At 43.6% G+C, this 20072-nt stretch overlaps 1 protein-coding gene across 7 annotated transcripts; it reads right to left on the bottom strand.

Moving 5' to 3' along the window:
• Positions 1-648: 648 nt before the first annotated feature.
• On the bottom strand, positions 649-18853 carry map3k4 (mitogen-activated protein kinase kinase kinase 4). Of its 7 annotated transcripts, none has more exons than XM_046401539.1 (28): positions 18321-18583; positions 13515-13671; positions 13037-13227; positions 11513-12918; positions 10040-10300; positions 9805-9957; positions 9480-9637; positions 9241-9357; positions 9039-9138; positions 8840-8923; positions 8466-8735; positions 8237-8386; positions 7660-7821; positions 7310-7443; positions 6384-6462; positions 6212-6290; positions 5352-5445; positions 4881-5003; positions 3391-3491; positions 3216-3296; positions 2934-3125; positions 2773-2843; positions 2569-2685; positions 2322-2481; positions 2104-2226; positions 1644-1750; positions 1149-1328; positions 649-1023 (listed from the first exon to the last, which is right to left on the bottom strand). In XM_046401539.1, exons 2-28 carry the CDS (start codon positions 13589-13591, stop codon positions 1003-1005), a joined length of 4791 nt encoding a protein of 1596 aa, XP_046257495.1. In that variant the 5' UTR covers positions 13592-13671; positions 18321-18583; the 3' UTR covers positions 649-1002. The 7 variants fall into 7 exon arrangements, with proteins under 7 accessions (XP_046257495.1, XP_046257493.1, XP_046257494.1 ...); XM_046401537.1 differs by having other exon boundaries at positions 11513-12921; positions 18321-18582; XM_046401538.1 differs by having other exon boundaries at positions 11513-12921; positions 13515-13654; positions 18321-18582.
• Positions 18854-20072: the final 1219 nt, after the last annotated feature.

Genomic DNA, 20072 nt, shown 5'->3' with positions numbered 1-20072 from the left:
TCCCCAGAGATGGCAGCTGCCCTACAACTAAACACTCATCTCCAGTTTGACACGTGCATTTTTTTTGTTACCCCCTCACTTCATGCTAGGAAAAAAAAAAAATAGAAGAAAACACATTTAAAAAAAAAAATAACGATTGGTTTATTAATATTGTTTGTACATAGCAAACACTGTAAGAGCAGCAGAGGACCAGAAGTTGTGGCGTGTGTCAGTGTCTGGTTGTGTGGATGTTTTGTGTTCAGCAGCAGGGAAGGAGAGCAGGCCCTGTTTCTCCTCTCAGCCGGCTACGTTCTTCACCGGTGACCAGCAGACTTGAACATTGCTCCAACTTGACATTTACTCCTCAGCAAAGGCAAAGAAAAACACATAACAAAACTCCTTCCTAGTGCCTGTGCTTGCCAAATGACAAGTGATGAATTCCATCTGAATATGTGGATGGTGTTCATTTCATAAAGGTAAACCAGCATCTCCATCCATTCAGTGAGGTTTAACCACACCTTTTGTCAGCCTCAAAGGGCGATTGAAATGAGTTTCCTCCCTCCCCTACTCAACTGCCCCTTGGGTAAACAGTTTAAAAGTGCCATAGATTTTGTCCCCACCCACCCACTCCCATTTGTTTGAAAGAAAAAACAAAACAAAAAACCTCAATGCCTTTTCAGAGGTCTCTTCATCAGTGAGAACAACACATGTGGCAATAGTTACTTTAACTTTACAATATTGTTTATACAAGAATTAAAGCCAATCCCATTCTTACAGTATGTACAGTCCCACCCCAGCCCCTCCTCCCCCAAGTCCATGGGTACATAGACACAACAACCCTACACTCCATAGGTCCAGTTGTCCTCTGAAATGATATTGTTGTAGTTCCTCAGTTTAACTCCATGCGCCTTCAGCCATAAGTTCTCTTCTTCTCCACATCAACAGTTCTTTCTTTTTTTTTGCCAACAGCATGTACAGTAGTGCTTTAATCTGTAAACTTGAAAGCCACAGAGGAGATTCCATTCACTCTTCATCCGTACAAACCTGAAACAGACAAGCGGTAGCAGCTTGAGTATGGGAACTTGTTGGATGCCCAGTTTGCCTGTCTGGTAAAATAATAATTTAAAAAAGACATCATGCGATCCCACTTGGTTTTAACAGTGTCTCACCTTGACAAATGGGTGGTCTAGCAGCATGCTAGCTGTCCAGCGGCGTTTGGGTTCGCTCTCCAGACAGTGACCGAGGAAGTCCTTCCCCTCTGTGCTCAGCTTCTCCGGGATGGGGGGTTTATGGCCCATTCCTACTTTGTACATGATCTGGAAGTTGTGCTCATACTCGTGCCAGGGCCTCTGCAGATCGAGACAAATGTAAGAACATAACATCCTTTCCATGTGGTTGTTACTTCTGTTTTTTGCTTATTGAATGTTCTTAAGTGGTGAGTAAGAGGGAAACACATTAACCACAAGCATTCAGGCCAAGTAATTTTTGCATTTGACAAGCTTCACTGGTGTTAGATGTTGTAATGCAGCCACTTTGAAAAATCCCAAAATAACCACAACTGTTTAACTACTCATTTGAAAACTGCTTGTTTTCATACAAATGGAAACTTCATATAAATGTCTGATAACATTGTACTTCAGCAGGTCTTCTTTGTCACCCCTCACCTTGCCTGTCACCATCTCAATGAGAACGCAGCCCAAGCTCCAGATGTCAGCTGCTCGTCCATGGCCTTCACCCTTTGCCCTGGTGATGACTTCGGGTGCCATATAAGCTGATTAAGACAGAGAATAACAGTTCAGCAGTGACAGTATATACATAGTATATATACAGTAATAATAACGTGAAATAAATCAGCATGCATACACGCTCGAGAAATCTGTATTTGTGCATAATCACATGTGACCGATACGAGATAGAAACATTCACAGAAACATGATTCATATTAACCGCATACATAAAATATTGAACATGTGTACCACATATTCATCACCACAATTAAACAAGAATAAACAAGAATACACCTGGGTGGACACCCATTGGTGAGATGGGTTAAAAAAAATAAATAAATGAAAGAGGCCACAGTGACCCCTGTTGGTGACATGCAGCTTGGGCACTGTTAATTACCTGCCGTTCCCAATGTGCTGTTCACCTCGCCTGGCATGGTGTGAGTGTTGTTCCTCAACTTGACCGAACAGCCAAAGTCACCCAGTTTAATCAGGCCTGATGATGTCAAAAAGATGTTGGCTCCTGATATAAAAAACAGAAAGAATTAAAAGTGAGTAAAGAGTTTTTTTTGCCCTTATATTGTGGTAAAAAGAAAAAGAAGAGCATGTGACACTGACCCTTAATATCCCGGTGGACTATGCCATGCTCATGGAGGACATTGATGGCTGTAGTGATCTGTTTACTATAGAGCCTGATGACATGCTCCTGCAGCCCCAGTCTGGACACCTCCTCCAGGGTGCCCTCATCACAGTACTCCATGAAAATGTACATCTCCTCCTAGAGGTGAGTGCACGGAAATTTATAACAAACAGCTTCCGTATGCCCCACGTGACGCCCGAATTGACATAAAGGTGTGTGACTTACCCGATGGAGCTCGACTCCGAAGTATCGCACCAGGTTCGGGTGTTTAATGCCTTCAAATATTTTCAGCTCATCTGCAGTCTCCTTGATTGTTTTGTGATCATTCGGCTGGAATCGGATCTGGTTGGACGAAAAGTAAGTTAGTGCAACATGCACATCTTATGATTATTTTCACAACTACTGAACTGATGTTGCTGGAGTACATACTTCCTTCATGGCCATTAGTTCTCCAGTGTCGACATTGATGCAGGTGTACACCTTTCCATACTGGCCCTCACCTGTTATTAATCACACAAGCATAACGTCACTGCCTGTATGCGTGTTAAACAGCCCACATCATAACAAAAGCAGACAGTAGGCAGCTGTACCTATCTTGTTGCCCCTCTGCCACTTGAAGGTCACCTTCCTCAGCCCGACGTGCATGACATTGTCATAGGACTTGGGGGTGTGACACACTTGGCCAATGATGTTGCGCTGTTTCATCATCGCGTAGCGCTTCTCCTCGAACTTGCGAATGGAGCGACGGACGGCCTCCATGGGGCTTTGCCTCGCTGCTGTGTCTGTGACAAGAGGTAGGAAGAAAATTATTTTAAACGTTCCAAGCTGGATGTTTTAGTCAATCCAACATGGCTCATCACTTGAAGTCTCACCCTTGGATTGGCTGATAAAAGTGCGGAGCTCCCAGCTTCTGCGTGCAGAGCTGTTAGGGTCCCCCTTAGGATAGGAGGGTTCTGGAGAAAGAAATCACAAGATAAAATTCAGCCCGTCAGGACGGTTAATCGGCACAGTGCAGATGAAACCATACAGATCACCGAATGACCCCACCTTCTCTCTCCTCTGTGGGGCTGGAGTGGCGGCTCAGAGATTTGAAATGCAACTCTGCTGCAACTGACGACAGACGGTCATTTTCATGGAAACTGGATCCCCTGCAAGGACATGGACGAGACTGATGCAACAGTGTGGTTCAATCAAAAACTACAGATTCAGATGGTATGAGGGGTTAATGGCCAAATACTGGAACAAAGCAGAGTGGAATCTCTTCTGCCAAGATCGCACTTTCCTTACTGCTCTAAAAATAATTGTATGCCGAGTATTCTCTAGATAAAATTTCATGCACCAAGTAGTTGTTTAATGTTGTGGATATTTTAACAGTCTGGCACATCTGAAAGCATCTTTATGAAACCCACTGACTTGAAAAAGGATAGAGATTATCTTCAATGTGAGCTGAAGATGTTCACAGACGTGCTCAAATGAAAACTGAATGAATAAACTATAAAAATAATCCACCCTGTCAAATACAACACAATTCTATGCTTGAAAGCCAGTATTAGGGATTCGAGATAATCTAAAAACAACAGTCAGAATTTCCTGACCTTTAAAGAGAAACAAAGTTGTGAAACCCGTAACCAGTTTAGCATGCATCAGTCATTACCCAGCTCAAACACACTTGAAGGTTAGATCTCTGGAGTTTGTATTCTGACCTCAGAAGCAAACACATATAAGACAAAAATCTATTGGTGGTGAGCGTCACAGCAAGACGTTAATAGCACTAAAAAGCAGAATATCATAGCGCACTCTTTCAGTAAGGTAGTGTGTATTTTATTCCCATTTTCACACCATGCACAACAATCACAGCTGTTTCCCTTGACCAGACTTGTGTAAGACCATTTATTATTCTGATTTGGTAACATTTAGCAGGTATTGGAAAAGTTGCATTACCACTTTTAAGGCTGGGAACTAATGCCATGCCTGAGTTTTGTTTTAAAAGCTGATCTGTAACTTACATCAATGCATTTTACTTAGGTACATCCTCTAGAACATTATTTAGGCCGTAGCAAATCCAGATTGTTTAAAATGATCATATTTGAACATCCATGTGGTACACACAGTCTCAGCCCATTAAAAAGTATGGCTAAAAAAAATGGTTTCTGTGGTCCAAAGAGCTGCACTACATGTACAGACACGAGCTGAATCCTCTCTAAAACTACAAAAGATAGATGGTGGATTGAAATCTCTGATGTACCAAAGTAGAGCCTGGAAATGTTCAATGAAGAAGAATGAGAGACTGGCTTTATATAAACAGTAGTTTATCCAATATCTGGCCTAATATCAACCCTAATATCACTGTTTGTTAAGATGCAATCACGTGGCTAAAAGCAGGAAATCAACATTAAACTTATGACTCAAAGCTGCAAATCAAAAATAAAATATTTTTCTCTATAAGAGTGCTGTTCTGCTGTGATGGTTTTTGTTTTAGTAGCTGAGGATATGTTTTGACAGCGGTTTCTACGTGGGGACTTGGGGGACATGGCTACCTGACATCATTGGGGCTGCTGCTGGGTGCTTTGGTGTGGCTGTGTTCCCCCGCACCCTGAGGGATGGGGCGAGGGCCGTTGGGGAACAGCTGGTTCCGGAGGTCGCAGGGGAGACTTCGAGAGCTGTGTGGTGAAAAAACAAACTGAGGAGCTCTGCCTTGGGAGGTGAGGTGGCTTGTGTGGGATGTGAACTGATATGTTGAAGGCTGTGATTGGGTAGCTGGTTGAGGGACAGACACACACACTCACTGTCTCACACACTATTCAAATAAAAATTCATACTTGATATATAATCACTGGCATACTCACAGCATACACACACAGAAGCTCACATCTCACCCCAGCTGAACTACAGAGCAAAAACATCAGCACGCATAAAAGGCAAAGGTAGTGAGCCATGCAGGAAAGAGTACGAACAGTAACACATGAGGCACACAGATTATTGTCAAAACATGAACTGTAACCTCCTACCTGAATCCTTCAGCATTAGGGATGAACAAGTTGGGATTTGGTGGGTCACTGTGGCAGCGAGGGAACTTTACAGGACGAGGACTATTCCTGGGAGCTGAAAAAAAGCACCCAAAAGCTTGATTTGCCAAGCCACCTATGAATGGAAACCCAGTGTGCAGATTTGGAAGCAATCGACAAGGAAGTAACATCCCAGAAATGAGTGTTAATTCTGCTCTAAAGGAGTTAAGGGCTCAAACATCAGTGGTCAGATTATTATGCAACTACATGAAAGCCACTGTACTGTGTTACTTTACCCCCTCTGTCACGTCATTCCGTGCATAACTGCTCTAAGACCAGTTTGTCTTTTAGTTTGCACAAGGTTTTTCATAGAGAAATCATTTTAGCCACACCTGCTGGTCACTTTCTCTGGGACTGTTTTTCTATAAACGCTATTTCTGTATTGCTTTTAATGGCAGGTATGAGGCTGTGACATTCTTCAGTTGGCCTGGTTAGTTTCTTTGTTTTCGCTTTCTTCTCTTTATTTGATCAGGCAATGTTTGCTAAGCAAACATGCTCCTTTTCAGTAACACCCTACCTCAAAGTCATCGTAGCACCCTTTAACACTTTTACACTAGCAACAGCATGGAGTTGCTCAAAGGACTCCAAGCTGCCGTTAAGGGGAGGCTTACAAACATCAGATTATCTACAAGCTTGTCTGCTGTTCTACGGAACTGATTTGTTATTTCATTGCTTTTGTGCCTGCTTTGTGTCCCCCATGACACCCAGGTCATAAATATGACACAGAATGTAAACACTGAATTAAATCCTGAACTCAAGAGGTGGAAGTCACCAACATTTCGCATCACACAAGAGCATCTTACCAATGTACAGGCCGGTGACTGGGCTATGAGGTTTTCCAATCACATGTCCAATACATTCATTCATCAAAGCTTGTAAACTCTGCAGGAAGACACATAAGTTCACAGTCAGAAGATAATACATACATCATATTTCCAAGAATGCACGCAACTGACAAGAAAAGAGCCATTTTACCAGGAAGTCATCCTCTGGCAACGCTGATATGAAGGCGGGTTCGATAGCCTGAAGAAAATCAAATCCCTGAGTCGCCCACCTGTGGGTGAGACACGGTTGTCAGTCAGCATGTCCCAAAGCTTTCTGCTGCTATTCATTGCATTCTGTCCTTCTCTACTATTTGTGACTTAACTGAAAAAAACTGATGGTTTATTTAAGAATACAAGGATTAATATTCAACACAGGCAGGTAGGCGTGGAAGGGAAACTGAGACCACTGGGATTTCACCATCTTTATCATCAAAGACATGTTGTAAGAGGCTCCTCTACAGGAACAGGAACAGGCTTACATAGAAACTAGTAAGACAACTGTCTCACTGAGCACTGTGCCTGCTTTTTGTGTTTGCATATTTGTCAGAGTATTAATTTAAAAAAGGCCATCTCCAAAATGTCATTACTACTGTTGCATTTGTATTCCATCAAATAACCTAAAGGCTTCACTCTATTAGAGTACAGTGTTGCCATGGTAGCTTCTTATGGCTCTAGACAAGCAGGGCTAAAATAAACATATTTCATCGCTGTGGCTTGTACACAGACAATAAATAGCTCTTGTTTTACAGATAATAATAGTCAGAAAAACTTAACACATAATTAAAACCCAATTAACAACTATAATAGCTTTTTTGCTTCTTACAGTACAAGTCTGCAGTTTGTCTCAGGTGACGGGGAACATTTTGTATTCTAGATTAATTGCATTGGTAGAAAGGCTTGTTGGTTAATGGGTGTAATGCCCCCACAAGAGGGCCTGGCTAAAGCATCCCTGAACAACATACTCAAACCTTAAAGTGCTGCCTCAGGAGCACCACACTAGCTAGCAGACCCTGTACCCAACAAGAGGGCAAAAAAAGAGACATAAGCAAATTACCTAAGTGCTCAACTGAGCCTCACCTGGGCTTGGTGCCCCTGCCGCTCTCACATTTGGTCAGGACATAGGTCATCCATTTGCGGGCAAAAGCTATGTAGCGCTCCCCGATCCTCTGCCTGTATTCCCCGGACATCAGGCGCACCACCTCCTTGTGGTACTATAAATAACAAATAACAGCAAGCAGCGAGATATTTAGGATTACTGCATACATTTATTCATTAATTCAGCCCCTATGTCCCTTAGCAACAGTTAACCCATAACTACACACAGTCTAAATGTTAGAGAAGTGGACGTGTGACTGTTATGTCACAAGTTCTGACCAGGGGAAAGCAGAGGAGAACAGTGGAAAGATTACTTCTTTAAGAACAGTTACCTCAAAAGCAAAATTGTAGCCCTGTATCATTGCCTCCCTGTAGTACTGATGCAGGGTGGCTGACTCAGACTCCTCCACCTCTGCCTCAAACTCTGTGGTGAACATGTATTCCACTCGGTCAATGGCAGTGCTGATCTTAATGCATAGCTGTAGCGCCTCATCCTGCGGTAGGACAGAGAAAAACGGGGATAGTTTTGGACAGCTGTTATTATGATTTATACTCTAATGAAAAGGTTCTGCAGAAAACCTCAAATCCAAACTGATCAGAGAAAGCACTCAAAATGAGAAATGGATAGCATCCATGTGAGAAATCACATGTGGTATTGAGGGCTAACAGACATGAAAGCTGAGCGACTTCCCTTCTGAGAATCACTGCTAAAATCTGGTCTGACAGGGGGATACTTGGGTAATGTTAATGGAGAAGAAATTCAGGGTAACCGACAGCAGCTGCAGTGAAAAACACATCTGAAAGTAGGACAGCAACGTGCACCTGTCTTTACAACAAGGCAAAATAAACATGTCTTTTAATGGGTTAGAAATCAACAGCGTGTGCAACAGCGTGTGGTTATGTAACCACCTTGAGTTCCTCCAGAGCGCTCGCGATGAGAGGCTGACTAGATGTTTGCTCCCGGCTAAGAGTGAGCACATCCTCCATGGACTGCTGAAAGGCCTTTCGCTGGGCCACCAGGTGAGCAGAATGCATCACAATTAAGAGCATGTTCTCCACCTGAAAACACATTGGACCAGTGAGAGGCAGGTAAACCCTGGGCGGACACACACAAATTAAATTAAAAAATGTCACATACCTTCATGGCCCTTAAAGTGTCAACAGTTTCCATTTGGGGGACCAGTTTGAGCTGCTCTCCATCCCACTGAGCCCAGTCAGAGTCAGAAGTAGAGTCCCCAGCTCCATGTTTACTCATGAGCAGGTAGGTCTCTTCCTCTGCTATTTCATCTGGCTCTTTGGAGCAGTCTTTGCCAGCAGCAGCATTGAGAAGCTGCAGGATGAGAGGTCGCTGATCCATCAAGCCACAAGGGACAAATACCTGGAGCTCCTCCAAGCCTGGAACCTGGACCTGGATAAAAAGAAGGGGTGTGAACAGGTTTGTAAATGACCTTTTGAAGGAGGACAAAAAAGAAAGACTGGAAATGTGCAAAATTAACAGAAAAGCAACTGCACCTTGACACAGTTTCTCTTTTTCAATGCCTCCAGGAGACAAGTCACCCCATTAGTGATATTGAAATCTGCAGCGACTTCTAAGTCCTGCAAAGAACAAAGCAAACAAAAGTGTGTGTCAGAACACAGAGTCCCAGTTCTTTGGTGAGCAGAGGAAACAGGGTCACACATAAACTGCAAAGTCAGTACTGCTGTATCTCACCTTGCGAAGCATCTTAGCAAAGCCCAGAGCCTTGGATGCTCGCTCCCTTGCCTCGTGGAACAGCTCTTTAAGTGACCGACTAGTCTCAATAACAGACCGCCTCCAGGAATCAAAAGGTTCACAGTTAAAACACCTTCACTGGGACAAAACAATATGAACGCTGACTGAAACAGAAATATAATATTCATGTTAACCCCTTTACCTGATCTCGTCTGAGGCGGTGCTATCGTCTGCACTTTCCCAGAATTCATTACCACTCTTCTGCAGGCCAGTGTCGAGGAACTCTCCAGTGGATTTGAGCAGCATCCCAGCAATATCACTGCAAAGAGCAGAATAGACCCCAGGTTCATACACATCATAAGAAAAACTCTTAAAGGACAGGTTCAGACTTCAGCAAACAAAAAAAAACACTTATATCAGGCTTGTTTGCATGTAACTGACCAGAAAAGCTTCCCGGACTGGGCCTCCCCTCCACGGATGTAAGGAGTGATGACCTTGGTGAAGTTCCACTCCTCCTCCAACAGGTTCTTTAAGCTGTGAGAGGCCTGAGGCAACTGCTGCAACATCTGGATCCAACTGTGCATGTAGTCAAAGTAGACCTACAAAAAGAGTGACAGATGTCAATATAACCGCTGGACTTTTTATGCCAACTTGCATTTAAACAATGCAAAAGCCTTTCTCTGTGGTGATTATATGCTAAATGTAATGCTGTCCATTTGAACTGTTTGACTTTAATTAGAGGAGAAAGGAAGGTTAAGAGTCTTACCACAAGCATCTTGTGGAGGTCTTCTTCAAACTCATCAATGTTGGCATTTGTCTGCAAGCCCTGAGCATCAGTCACCACACCTCGCAGCATGAACTGATAATACTGCTTCATCAGGAGACCACCTTTAAGAACCTCCTTACACTCGCGCACCAACTGCAGAGCACAAACAACTTGTAAAAACAAAGCACCATACATAAATCCTAACACTTAAGTGAAAGATTCAAGTGTTGCTCGCCTGTTTGATGCTAAGCAGTGAGGGCTCTCCAGCAGGCCTCTGTTCAAGTCGCAGTTTAAGGCATTCGTGAATGACGTTGAGAAGGACTCTGCACAGCACGAGGAACGCTGGCCGAAAGGATGGGAGGTCCATGTCCAGCAAATCCTCCCAGGAAACCTGGTCCGCCCTGAGCTCTGGATGTGCCGGACCACTGCAGGACTCATGCCGTGACAACTCTGGCAGGTAATCACTGTACAGCATGGGGTCTGGGAAGTCTGCAAACTACAGGTGTGGGATAGGCGAGGTTAATTCAGCATATTTAAAAAAGCACCATGGATAACCAGTGGTGCTATACATTTATATCAACAAAGTCAGCACTAGACTTCATAAGACAGAAGACATTTTTTTTTTAGTGTTTTTTGCTATTTAGTAAATGACATTCAAAGTTTTCATTACTTGATCAATCACTTTTGTCTCCTCCTCAGTCCAAAGCCACACCCTCTGAACGTCATAATCTTATTCCAAGAAGTGGCCACATTCCTTAATCCCTCTGCAAGAGGAGGGTAGTGTTTGCACATCTCTAAAATGCTCCACATTTTAGTCAAAGCTCACTAACACCCAGGTGAGTTGATCATGGACTGCAATAAAGCTCAATAATAATCCTTTCCCTTTGTTACTTTTGCCAGCTTTCTCAGTGTGTCATCACATCCTCTGCTGTTTATAATCTGGGTTCAGACTTCTTCTAAGTTTCTAATGCTGTTTCCTCAAGAGTCTAATTAAATAATTAACATTTGCACTGCAAACGCTACAGTTACAATTAGCTGCTTGTCTGCTTTTGCTCTGCCACTTACAGCAGTTCCAGATAACAGATGCGACTGCTTTGTACACCATAGTACCATTATCACTGGAATGTAACACTTATTCAATGGCAAATGTTTTTTTTAATCATAAATTAGCAGAAAACTTACTAAAAATAGCAACTATTGTATTAGTACTACTAATTGTAACTACTTACAATATGACTTTTGCCTTATGTACACTTTTGCTTCATTTTCAACAGTATGGCCCCTTTTTCTTGTAAACTGATTGAAGAACACGTGCAAGGCACCGCAACAGTCCATAGCACAGTCATCTAATGGCCTACATCAATCTATTGTGTGTGACGGTCAATGAGGTTGTGTTAAGTTTGGAAACCGAAGTAAGAGGACATTAAATATCATGATCTCTTTGATTCGTCTGAAAAGTAGAGCTACAACGATCAGTCGACTGAAAGAGAACAATTTTTATCCAGCTTCTTAATAAATGTAAGGATTTGCTGCTTTTCTTTGTCACTCTGTCACTGACAGTAAATAAACAGTCTTTGGGATTTAGACTGTTAGCTGAACAAAAAAAAATCAACTAATGTCAACTAAACCACGAACACATGGTTTTATTTTTAAACCTTTGTTCTAAACATATATTGATATATGATAGTAAAAGAAATGATGGCGCTACCTCCAGTGCAGGAGTGTGGCAGAGCAGCGCCGCTCTGGACCTCTGAAGAGAGCGGTCCATCAGTTTGTGCAGTCTGAGGATCAGTTTACGCAGTCCCATCTGTTTCAGAGCCTTATCTACAAACGGTCTGTAGATGGCTGTCGGGCAGAATACTCCCCCTCCTGCAATGGCTTCTGCATTTACTGCATTAGCAGCTGGGAGAAATTCTTCTGACAACAATCGGGCAAATTTAGGAGTCAAGGAAGGAGACAACTCTCCCTCTGCTACGTGTCCCAGTCCTTCCTCCCTCTCCTCAGCATCCCTGCCCTCTCCATCGCTTTCAGCTGTAAAAGTGGCTGTTGAGTCATTCTCCTCATCCTCCTCATTCTCCTCTTCTTCATTGCCACGGGAGCAGCGAGGAGATGGGATCTCAAAGACAGGCCACCCAATACGAGTCAGATCATGGAGGCCCAGCACAGTGGCCATGACACGCAGCTTCTGGTTGAGGTCCTGGGTGATATTGAGCCACAGACAGAGTGCCTGCACCCTGCCCTGGAAATCTCGTGCTGCATACTTTTCATAGTCCTTCTGCAGGGCCTGCAAAGATGGGTACAAAGCTTCCACCGACTCCAGCAACTCCATTACACGCTTGACCTGCTCAAATGCCAGTCGCTGGCGTTGAAGGTGCTCCCTGCAATCAGTGCCAGAGCCCAGAGGCTCTGCTGCATTCATTGCTGATGAAGGGAAGGCGCTAAAGCCCCAGGGATCTACTCCACAGTGGTTGGTCTCTGCTACAGCAGGCTCCCCTTCCTCTCCACACACTAGATCTGGGATGCTCTCGTTTGTTTGAGTACACTGGCTCCCTCTCAGGCTGGCATAGTTCACCTTAAAGTGCAGCACCTCATTGATGATGTCAGGGATGGCCTGGCGGGCAGTGAAAAGAAAAAGGTCCTGGTCACTTGTGGAGCGTCGTGCATGCCAAGCCTGCAACTCCAACCAAATGACCTCATTGTTGTGACCCATGAAGGCCATGTTCTCCAGCCCTCTCTGCTCCTTCTCCTTCCTCTTGGAGGACATAGACGTGAGCTTGAGCAGCAGCCGCAGAGTTTCAAAGAACTTGAGGCGGTCAGCAGGACAGTCTGTCCTGGAGGTCTGGCGATGAGTTCGGGCAATATGGGGCATAGACACAGGAAGTTTGCAACTGCTGCAGCCCAAGCTCAGGTAATGCTTCCTGGGATCCATGCTGAGGGCACCGAAAGGGCTCGACTTTGAGAGTGGATCCAGCATGAAGGAGCCTTCAAAGGTCTTTTTGTGGTCTCTCTCTGTGGAGCGCAGTGTGGCCCTCTGCTTCTTCCCTTGCTTGTAGCTGTGCTCCTCAGAGGTCTCTACTGTCCTGGGACTCTCTCTCATGGCAGATGGGCTAAGGTCTGCTGAAAATAAACACAGAAATTACACAATCACAGTCAGTGCAATGCAGGTAAAAACTTTTTTTTTTTTTAAATTCCATATATGCTTCAGTCAAATACTGTAAATTTATTATATTACCTTTGTTTGGAGAACGACCAGCACTCCTCCCCTGGCTGTTCCTTTGATGTTTGCCAGACATGCGTTTCATCTGACGGGGGGTATATGGAGGTGATGTGCCATACAGAGCTTCTTCCTCCTCACTGGGAGAGTCCCAGGATTCTCCCACCCCAATGTTCTGTTTGGATACATCTTCCACTGGCTTGGCCTGCCTGTTGATATTTAATGACATTGTGACAAAAATAGACAAGATGAATCATCAACCTCATCTGCATCTTTAAAATGACCGCTGTTACCGAGAAGTGATGTTAACAGTCATTGCTTTGGCACAATGAAACTAATTTCAGTCATATCACAAGCACATCATATAAGTGTATGTGCAAGGTCAAACAGTGATGAGTTGTTTGTACCCATAACAAGGCGTGCGGCAAATCTCCTCTAATGCCACGGCACACAGGTTGCTAAACTGCAACTAGACTGAATGTCTGCGGCTACGTACAGCAGACTGACGAGTTGTCTGTCCTTTGGAGCCTGACTGGCTGCCTTCCAAATGTGCAGCAGCAATGCTCTGTCCATGACCACAGCCCTCCAGACGCAGGATAATAAGCTGTGGGTTCTGTGCTGGCACCCTCTCCTGATCTAGGTAAACATAATGGCTAAACCAAAGAGGGAGAAATAGTAACCCTCATTAACTCTGTCTGCTAAGTCATCAACTATGCTGCACAAGTCAAGTTTTTAATGGAACACTGAGACTCACTCACCCAAAGTGTGTAGAAGTTGTTTGACCAAATACAAAAAAACAAACAAAAAAAAAAGCATGTCACTTTCATGTGATTATAGTACCCTCAGTTTTGGCCAACAATAAAGTTGAGAATGTCACGGTTGCTGAACAATATTTTGACCGAGATTCAGATGATAGAAGGGCATAGCAGAGTATGCTGCATCTAGTTCTGCAGAAAGGAAACTTGATAATCACTTGAAACACTTCCCTGTGGGAAAAAAGAAAACAGAGAGTGCAGGCAGCATGCCTTTCCAGATTACAATGTCAGAGCTTTACTCCCTAATGCCTTTCTGAGGGTTTTTTAATAGGATTAGAGGGAAAGGTTGGAAGGTCTGACCCCGCTAACAAAAACAAAAAGAGAAAGGAGAGGAGGGGCATGAAACGGGCACATTCTATATGCTGGTCAACATGTGTCCCTCCATCGATCATCTGACTGAAAGGGATTCCCCAACACGCGTCTGTGCAGGCGTGAAAAGGGGCACACGCACACTCACTGCATGTGCGTGTGTTAGAGGGAGTAATCGGAAATTAAGGTTTTCAAGGAGCTACATACAGAGTCCAGACTTCTATCACCCATCTGCCCCATTGCAGAATCTGTCTCTATACACAGAGAGGAACAGACACACACACACACACACACACACAGAGACACACGCACACAATCCCCTGGGAGCAGCTGTGGAACTACATGCCAGGCAGACAGACACCTGCTGCAAATCCTGCAACTTTCTAAGATTCCATCCGCAATCAAGACTTCAAGAATAAAACGTACTGCAGGAATAATGTCAAGAGCGCAACCATTTTAACTACGGCAATCTTGAAATCACAGAGTAACTCTGCATGAAAGAACACTGGTGCTTTTATAAGTGCATTGTATGAGAAACTGTGGAGAGGCTTGTTCTGCAGGAGCAGGACAAGAAAGTGATCTTTTCAGTATACAAGCACAAGAAGGCACAGTATGCAATCTCGTGTGTTACAATAAGGCATTTAGCACAGCAACAACAGGCGAATAGTTGTGCCTCTGCAATGCAAAAACCAAAACAGGTATCAGGAAATGACGTAAACAAAGCAAATGGAGTAAACAAACAGTGAATGCTCCTGATGCATCCATCGCAAGTAAGATCAGATTGTGCTCGCATTCGTAAACATTTCAAAACATGCACAAGTGTGCGCAGTCTGAGGACAGAAATAGAACATGCATGTGAAAGGGAACAAGACCAAGTTTAAAAAAAAAAATACTTCTCTATGCAGAACAGCATGACTAAATCACTCAGGAATGACAGCGGAACCAATGACGCCATCACTGTCAGTTGTTTGTTTGGTTGCCATGAAACACTTCAAGCACAGATTGTGCTGCTGCAGTAAATACTGTGCAAATTCTTCGTCTGAATTCTTTGCTTTCTTCCTAAATCTACATGCAGGCTGTACAGAGGAAGTTGCTGGCCTGCAAGCCCTGCAGATAGCCATAGCCACACTATGGTGTTCAAGCTGTCCTTGCCTGGCTGCTGCTAGTGAATTTACACTGCAGATGGTGTCTGGCTGGTCTCAATGGATCATTGGGGCTCCAATAAAGGCCAGTGGAATGCTAGAGCCCCTAGGCAGAAACACTGAGTGCATAATAAACAGCACAAAATTGAGAGTCTTTTCTGTAGAGCGACTGAAGCAGTGATACCAAGGGCTGCCATAGTCAGGGGGGCCTGACCTTTGACACCAACTACCCATACTATTGTACCAGGAAGGGGCACTCTATTGTATAGTTCTGACACGTGGCCTGTGAGGCCCACAGCTGAATAGCCCACAGCTGGGCAGTGAGCACACTTGCTCACAATGCCCAAACTAAAGTGGACTTTTTTTTAAGAGGGAGGGGAAAAGCAGGAGAAGGTAGCCAGGGTTTTGTAAGAGCACACTCTCCACAAATTAGATCACGTTTGCGCATCATGCTAACTGATGCTTGGTAGACTAAATCCAAATTCTGATTACCTCCCACTGTAATAATAAAAAAAGAATGTGTCTGCTGGCTATGCATTTCAACTCAGAGTTAACTGGAGAGGCAATAAAAATAGAAAACCTGTTTTGTACCTCATTTATACAACAGTTTGCATCTCTGACCTGCTGCCAATCCCTGATTAGCATGCAGAACTGATGCCATGATCAGAATCTGACAGAATTCAGAAGCTATGTACACGACGTACTTGACCCCACCCTTCTCTGGAACAGTGACACTGCCAAGAGTGGACCTCCCAACCTCTCCTAACTGCAACTGCATAAGGCACATGCACTACAGAGGAGTATGTTTCTGCAAGACATGACACCGTACGCAAACAGCCGCATTTAATTCATAAGATTCAGGAAAGTTAGAGCATTTCTCAAGTACTGTGATCATTGTTTAAATAAGCATCTAAAAAAAAAAGGCAAATAACTGACCGTACCAATGAAAGCTCACTCCATTAATCACAAGAAGTCAGTCACATGACGTAAATGCATTTAAATGCAGACACTGTTTGCAGACCGTGGGCTGCAGCATGAGATAAATGGCGTAATGACAGGTTTTTCACTTTATGCCACTTGCATCATAAATGCAGTGTAGACAGAAGGCTGCTCCACCTTGGAAACTGAATCTGAAACTGTAGAGTCATAAGCAACACCTTTGTCACTTCGAACAAGCATTTCAATGTCTTGCAGTTGTGCACACATGATAAATGAAACAGAGGAGCATGTTATTATGCAGATCTTAACTATTTTTCTTTTCCTTCTCTGTCATTTCTTATCTTACATCAGTGACATGAACAGTTTCAGTGGTTACAAAGATCCCATTGTTAAAAAGGAAATGACAGATGACAGTGACAGAATGTGAGTGAAGCACTAATTTCTCTAGAGCAGGTGTGGGCAGAAACAGGATGCGGACAGGAAATGCTACAGGGCTGTCCATCTGTATTCTACAGCCTGTGCTCCTGGCAAATGCAGGCATTAATGAGTTCTGCCCATGAGCAGCTCTGGGGCTCCAGGCAGCTATCCACTGCGCACAGTACACCACATCCTGAAATTTCTGGAATGCTTGTGAGCCACAATGTCTTCACACTGACTTAGAGAACAAGACATTATTGACAAAGGACCTCTGAGCATGCAGCAAGAGTTAACAACCCCCGATTGCCAAGCAAGCGCATAACTCATCTTTCTCAAAATAGCTGCCAGTCTGAACTAACCTCACATTGAGTATTTGGCAACTATATACACCCACTAAGGTGGACAGAAGCATCTTGCTGTGACAAAGACTCAAAGACAACCATTTTTGCATGCTCTGAGGCCTACTTTGATTTGATGCTTTGAGTTTAGCCACAGGGCTATGCTGTGTGAACACGACGTGAGTCGGAATAATGTTCTGGTTCTGCAAACTACGCAGCTTCAGCCAAGTAGCCTTAATTGTTCACAATGGTCCAAGTTTTGCATGTTCTAATTCAACTGATACAGAATGGCAACTCTCTAATGCATCTTTTACCTTTCATAATAAGCAATGTGCACGCATGAAACTTAGATACAAAAAGTGAAAATCGATCTGTTGTAACCACGTCAACTTGTGACACTGACATACTTCTAAATATAGCGTGGTCAATGGTTCAGTGTTTTTCCTTCATGGAACAAAGCCGGGCAGGAATTACAGTAACAGGGCCAGTATTGCACAATCATGCGAGTTGTTTGTGTGTCCACTTCGGACTGAGTGGCCACAAGTGAATAACATCTGAACGGTAGGCCAAAAAACAAGCCGCTTGCTAAAAACCAGGACTACTGTAGATGACAGAGCTGGCCTAACATGATAAATGCCCTCCAAGCCACTCGCTCTGCAGACAAACGACTGCATGAGAGCAGAAGGGAGGAGAAGAGAAGACATAACAGCAGATTCCTGAGGGTCTGTCTGTCGGCGGTCAGGGGCAAACACTGCGCAATTTCGATTAAAAAATATCTCATGGCTGCCTGTTTGTATGCATTCCCCTGTGAGATTGCAGAAATGTATTGTTCGCTAACCTTGTCATCTCAACACATACAGTATGATGAAACATGTATTGCTGCACACACACATTTGAAACAGATCGTCGACTGTTACAGACATCTACGTGGAGCTGATGATTCAAAGAAAATGCACAAAGTGTAAATCGCTCACAATCAACGAGCTCCTATCATGATTCTGCAGTGGAGAGCGAGACAACAACAACACGAGCGCCAAGTCTAGCTGGAGGATTAACAATAACAGTGGAGCAACATGCTAGCTAAAGCCAGCGAAGTTTGTGCTTGGCTGTTATGATAACAAGAAACATGACCTGGCACGACCAAATAATAAACAACGCACTTTCAAGTCCACCTTACGAGGCCACCTTGCAAAACTTATCTAGCTTCAGCTCGGCCAGTTTCTTCTGGTGAACTTGCGGGTGAACAATAAAGTGACAAGCGATAGCTAACAGTAGATGTTAGCTAGCTTGTTCTCTGACATGTTGCACTGTTGCAGCGGGTGTTAATTGTTCGTAGCGTTACCTTATCATTTGGCGAGCATTTTGCCTCTCTCTCTAGCAATCGAGAAACAGACCAGAAGCTAATATCTGTAGCGAAATACACCTGAAAAATGCTGCTCCAAAAAGTTTGCAACTCCAGTGTGTTGCAAATGCAGTAACTGCACGCGTACCACTATTTGACAGGAAGTCGATTTCTAAGGGATGTGCAAGCGCTCCCATCGAGCCGACTGCAGTGTCACGTTCAGGTCCCTATTTGGCAAGTGCGAGGTCCTGATGGTGTACTGTCTGTTCAACAAAATCGCGTACCTGCTGGGCTTGTTACGATCCGGAGGCTCCATAGCAAAGCAGTGGCTTCTTTATCCTAGCCGTGCATGGGCTCAACCATGTCTAAGCGATATCAGACAGACTTTGCACCGTTAGATCTTTGCAAAAGAGACGTATTTGTGCCTCTTTAAAGCACTTTCTATCCGCCGGCACAGTTGACTCTCGCTTGTGCGTATGCCGTCGCCATCTTTCCAACGTTCATTGAGGAGTGCCACACTCTTGCATTACTACGGCAACCCGGATAGGTCATGTACGGTCATAACTATGCAGGGCACCCGTGCTTTATTTATCATCAGAGTACAGTTACACTGAATCACTCATCATATGATATGACGAATTGTCATACTTTTCATAAATTACTCTACAGTGCCGTCAAAAAATCCGCTGCTAAAAATGACTGCGTGGGGTCATTTGAGTTAATTATTCATGACAGCTTAGTCTGTTGCTGTCAGTGGGTGAATACAAGTACTAATTTCAGATGTTCCTTACTCTTAAAGCGAATTATAGCTCAACAACACTACAGTACTTGGGGTCCCAATATGACACGATGTCAGGGGCCCAGCAATGCGAATGCAACCAGTAGTTTGTAGCCAGGTCTAACTGCTAGGGTGGCCCCAGGGCAAAATGCTGAGCTGCAATATGAATCCCCCGTTTCTAAACTTCTGTGAATTTTGCTATGCAGTGATCAAATTAAACACAGCTTGGTTTAGAAGGGCAGAGTGTGTAAACTGAAATAATTGTCCTGAAACTGATTTACATATAGAGCAATTCTTCAACACCTTATGGCTGATGTCAGTTAATATTGTGGGGCTTTGGGGGCCCCTGGTGGTCCTGAGGCAAATGCCCCGATGTTAACATTTCTGTACATACATTTTATGTGGTGACACTGAAATGCACAAAAAATATTACATTTGATTGTTTTGTTGAGGAAAATTATGTATCACGTAGGAGTAACAAAATGACCCACTTACAGGAAACAAAATACAGCAATCAGTGCTGGCCTTCATGTCCTCACAAACACTACCAGTTACGACTGCACACATTTTTTGACGTGACATTTTAACTTGTGGGACTTTTTAAAATCTCATTTGATCAGATGTCTTGAAATGTAGTATGTTGCTTAAAACAAATAGCCTGGCAATTTTGTAATTAATACTGTAAAACTCTGAACAAAAAAAATGTTATCTAACCTGAGAACTTCTGAGTTGCTTTAAAATCAAGCATTTAAAATATTGCACAAATGAACACAGCCACAAAAATTCTCTAGAAATCTAGAAACATTTTAAATTCTTATACAATTCATTTTGTATGTTCAGTATCTACAGTTGGTCAAATCAAATGGAATTAATTCATCAATAACAATAACAAAACTGGCTACCTGAACGTAATCAGATATATCAGCATAGAAAATATTTGGCATGTTCATGAAAAAAAGTTTCCTGATTTTAAA

The sequence above is a fragment of the Scatophagus argus genome, chromosome 10 (assembly GCF_020382885.2).
Source record: "Scatophagus argus isolate fScaArg1 chromosome 10, fScaArg1.pri, whole genome shotgun sequence".
NCBI classification, from domain to species: domain Eukaryota; kingdom Metazoa; phylum Chordata; class Actinopteri; family Scatophagidae; genus Scatophagus; species Scatophagus argus.
The sequence above is the reverse complement of the archived record's forward strand: the minus strand, read 5'-3'. Positions and strand labels throughout refer to the sequence as shown.

What these genes read in the sequence shown, in the direction of transcription:
- map3k4 (XM_046401537.1), bottom strand. Translation starts at nt 13,591, where the DNA reads ATGGACAGAGCATTGCTGCTGCACATTTGGAAGGCAGCCAGTCAGGCT. An exon ending in GGCAGGGGCACCAAGCCCAG is followed by an intron (nt 6,463 to 7,309) that starts GTGAGGCTCAGT and finishes TCTCACCCACAG; the next exon opens with GTGGGCGACTCAGGGATTTG. An exon ending in TTGAGATGGTGACAGGCAAG is followed by an intron (nt 1,329 to 1,643) that starts GTGAGGGGTGAC and finishes CTCGATCTGCAG; the next exon opens with AGGCCCTGGCACGAGTATGA.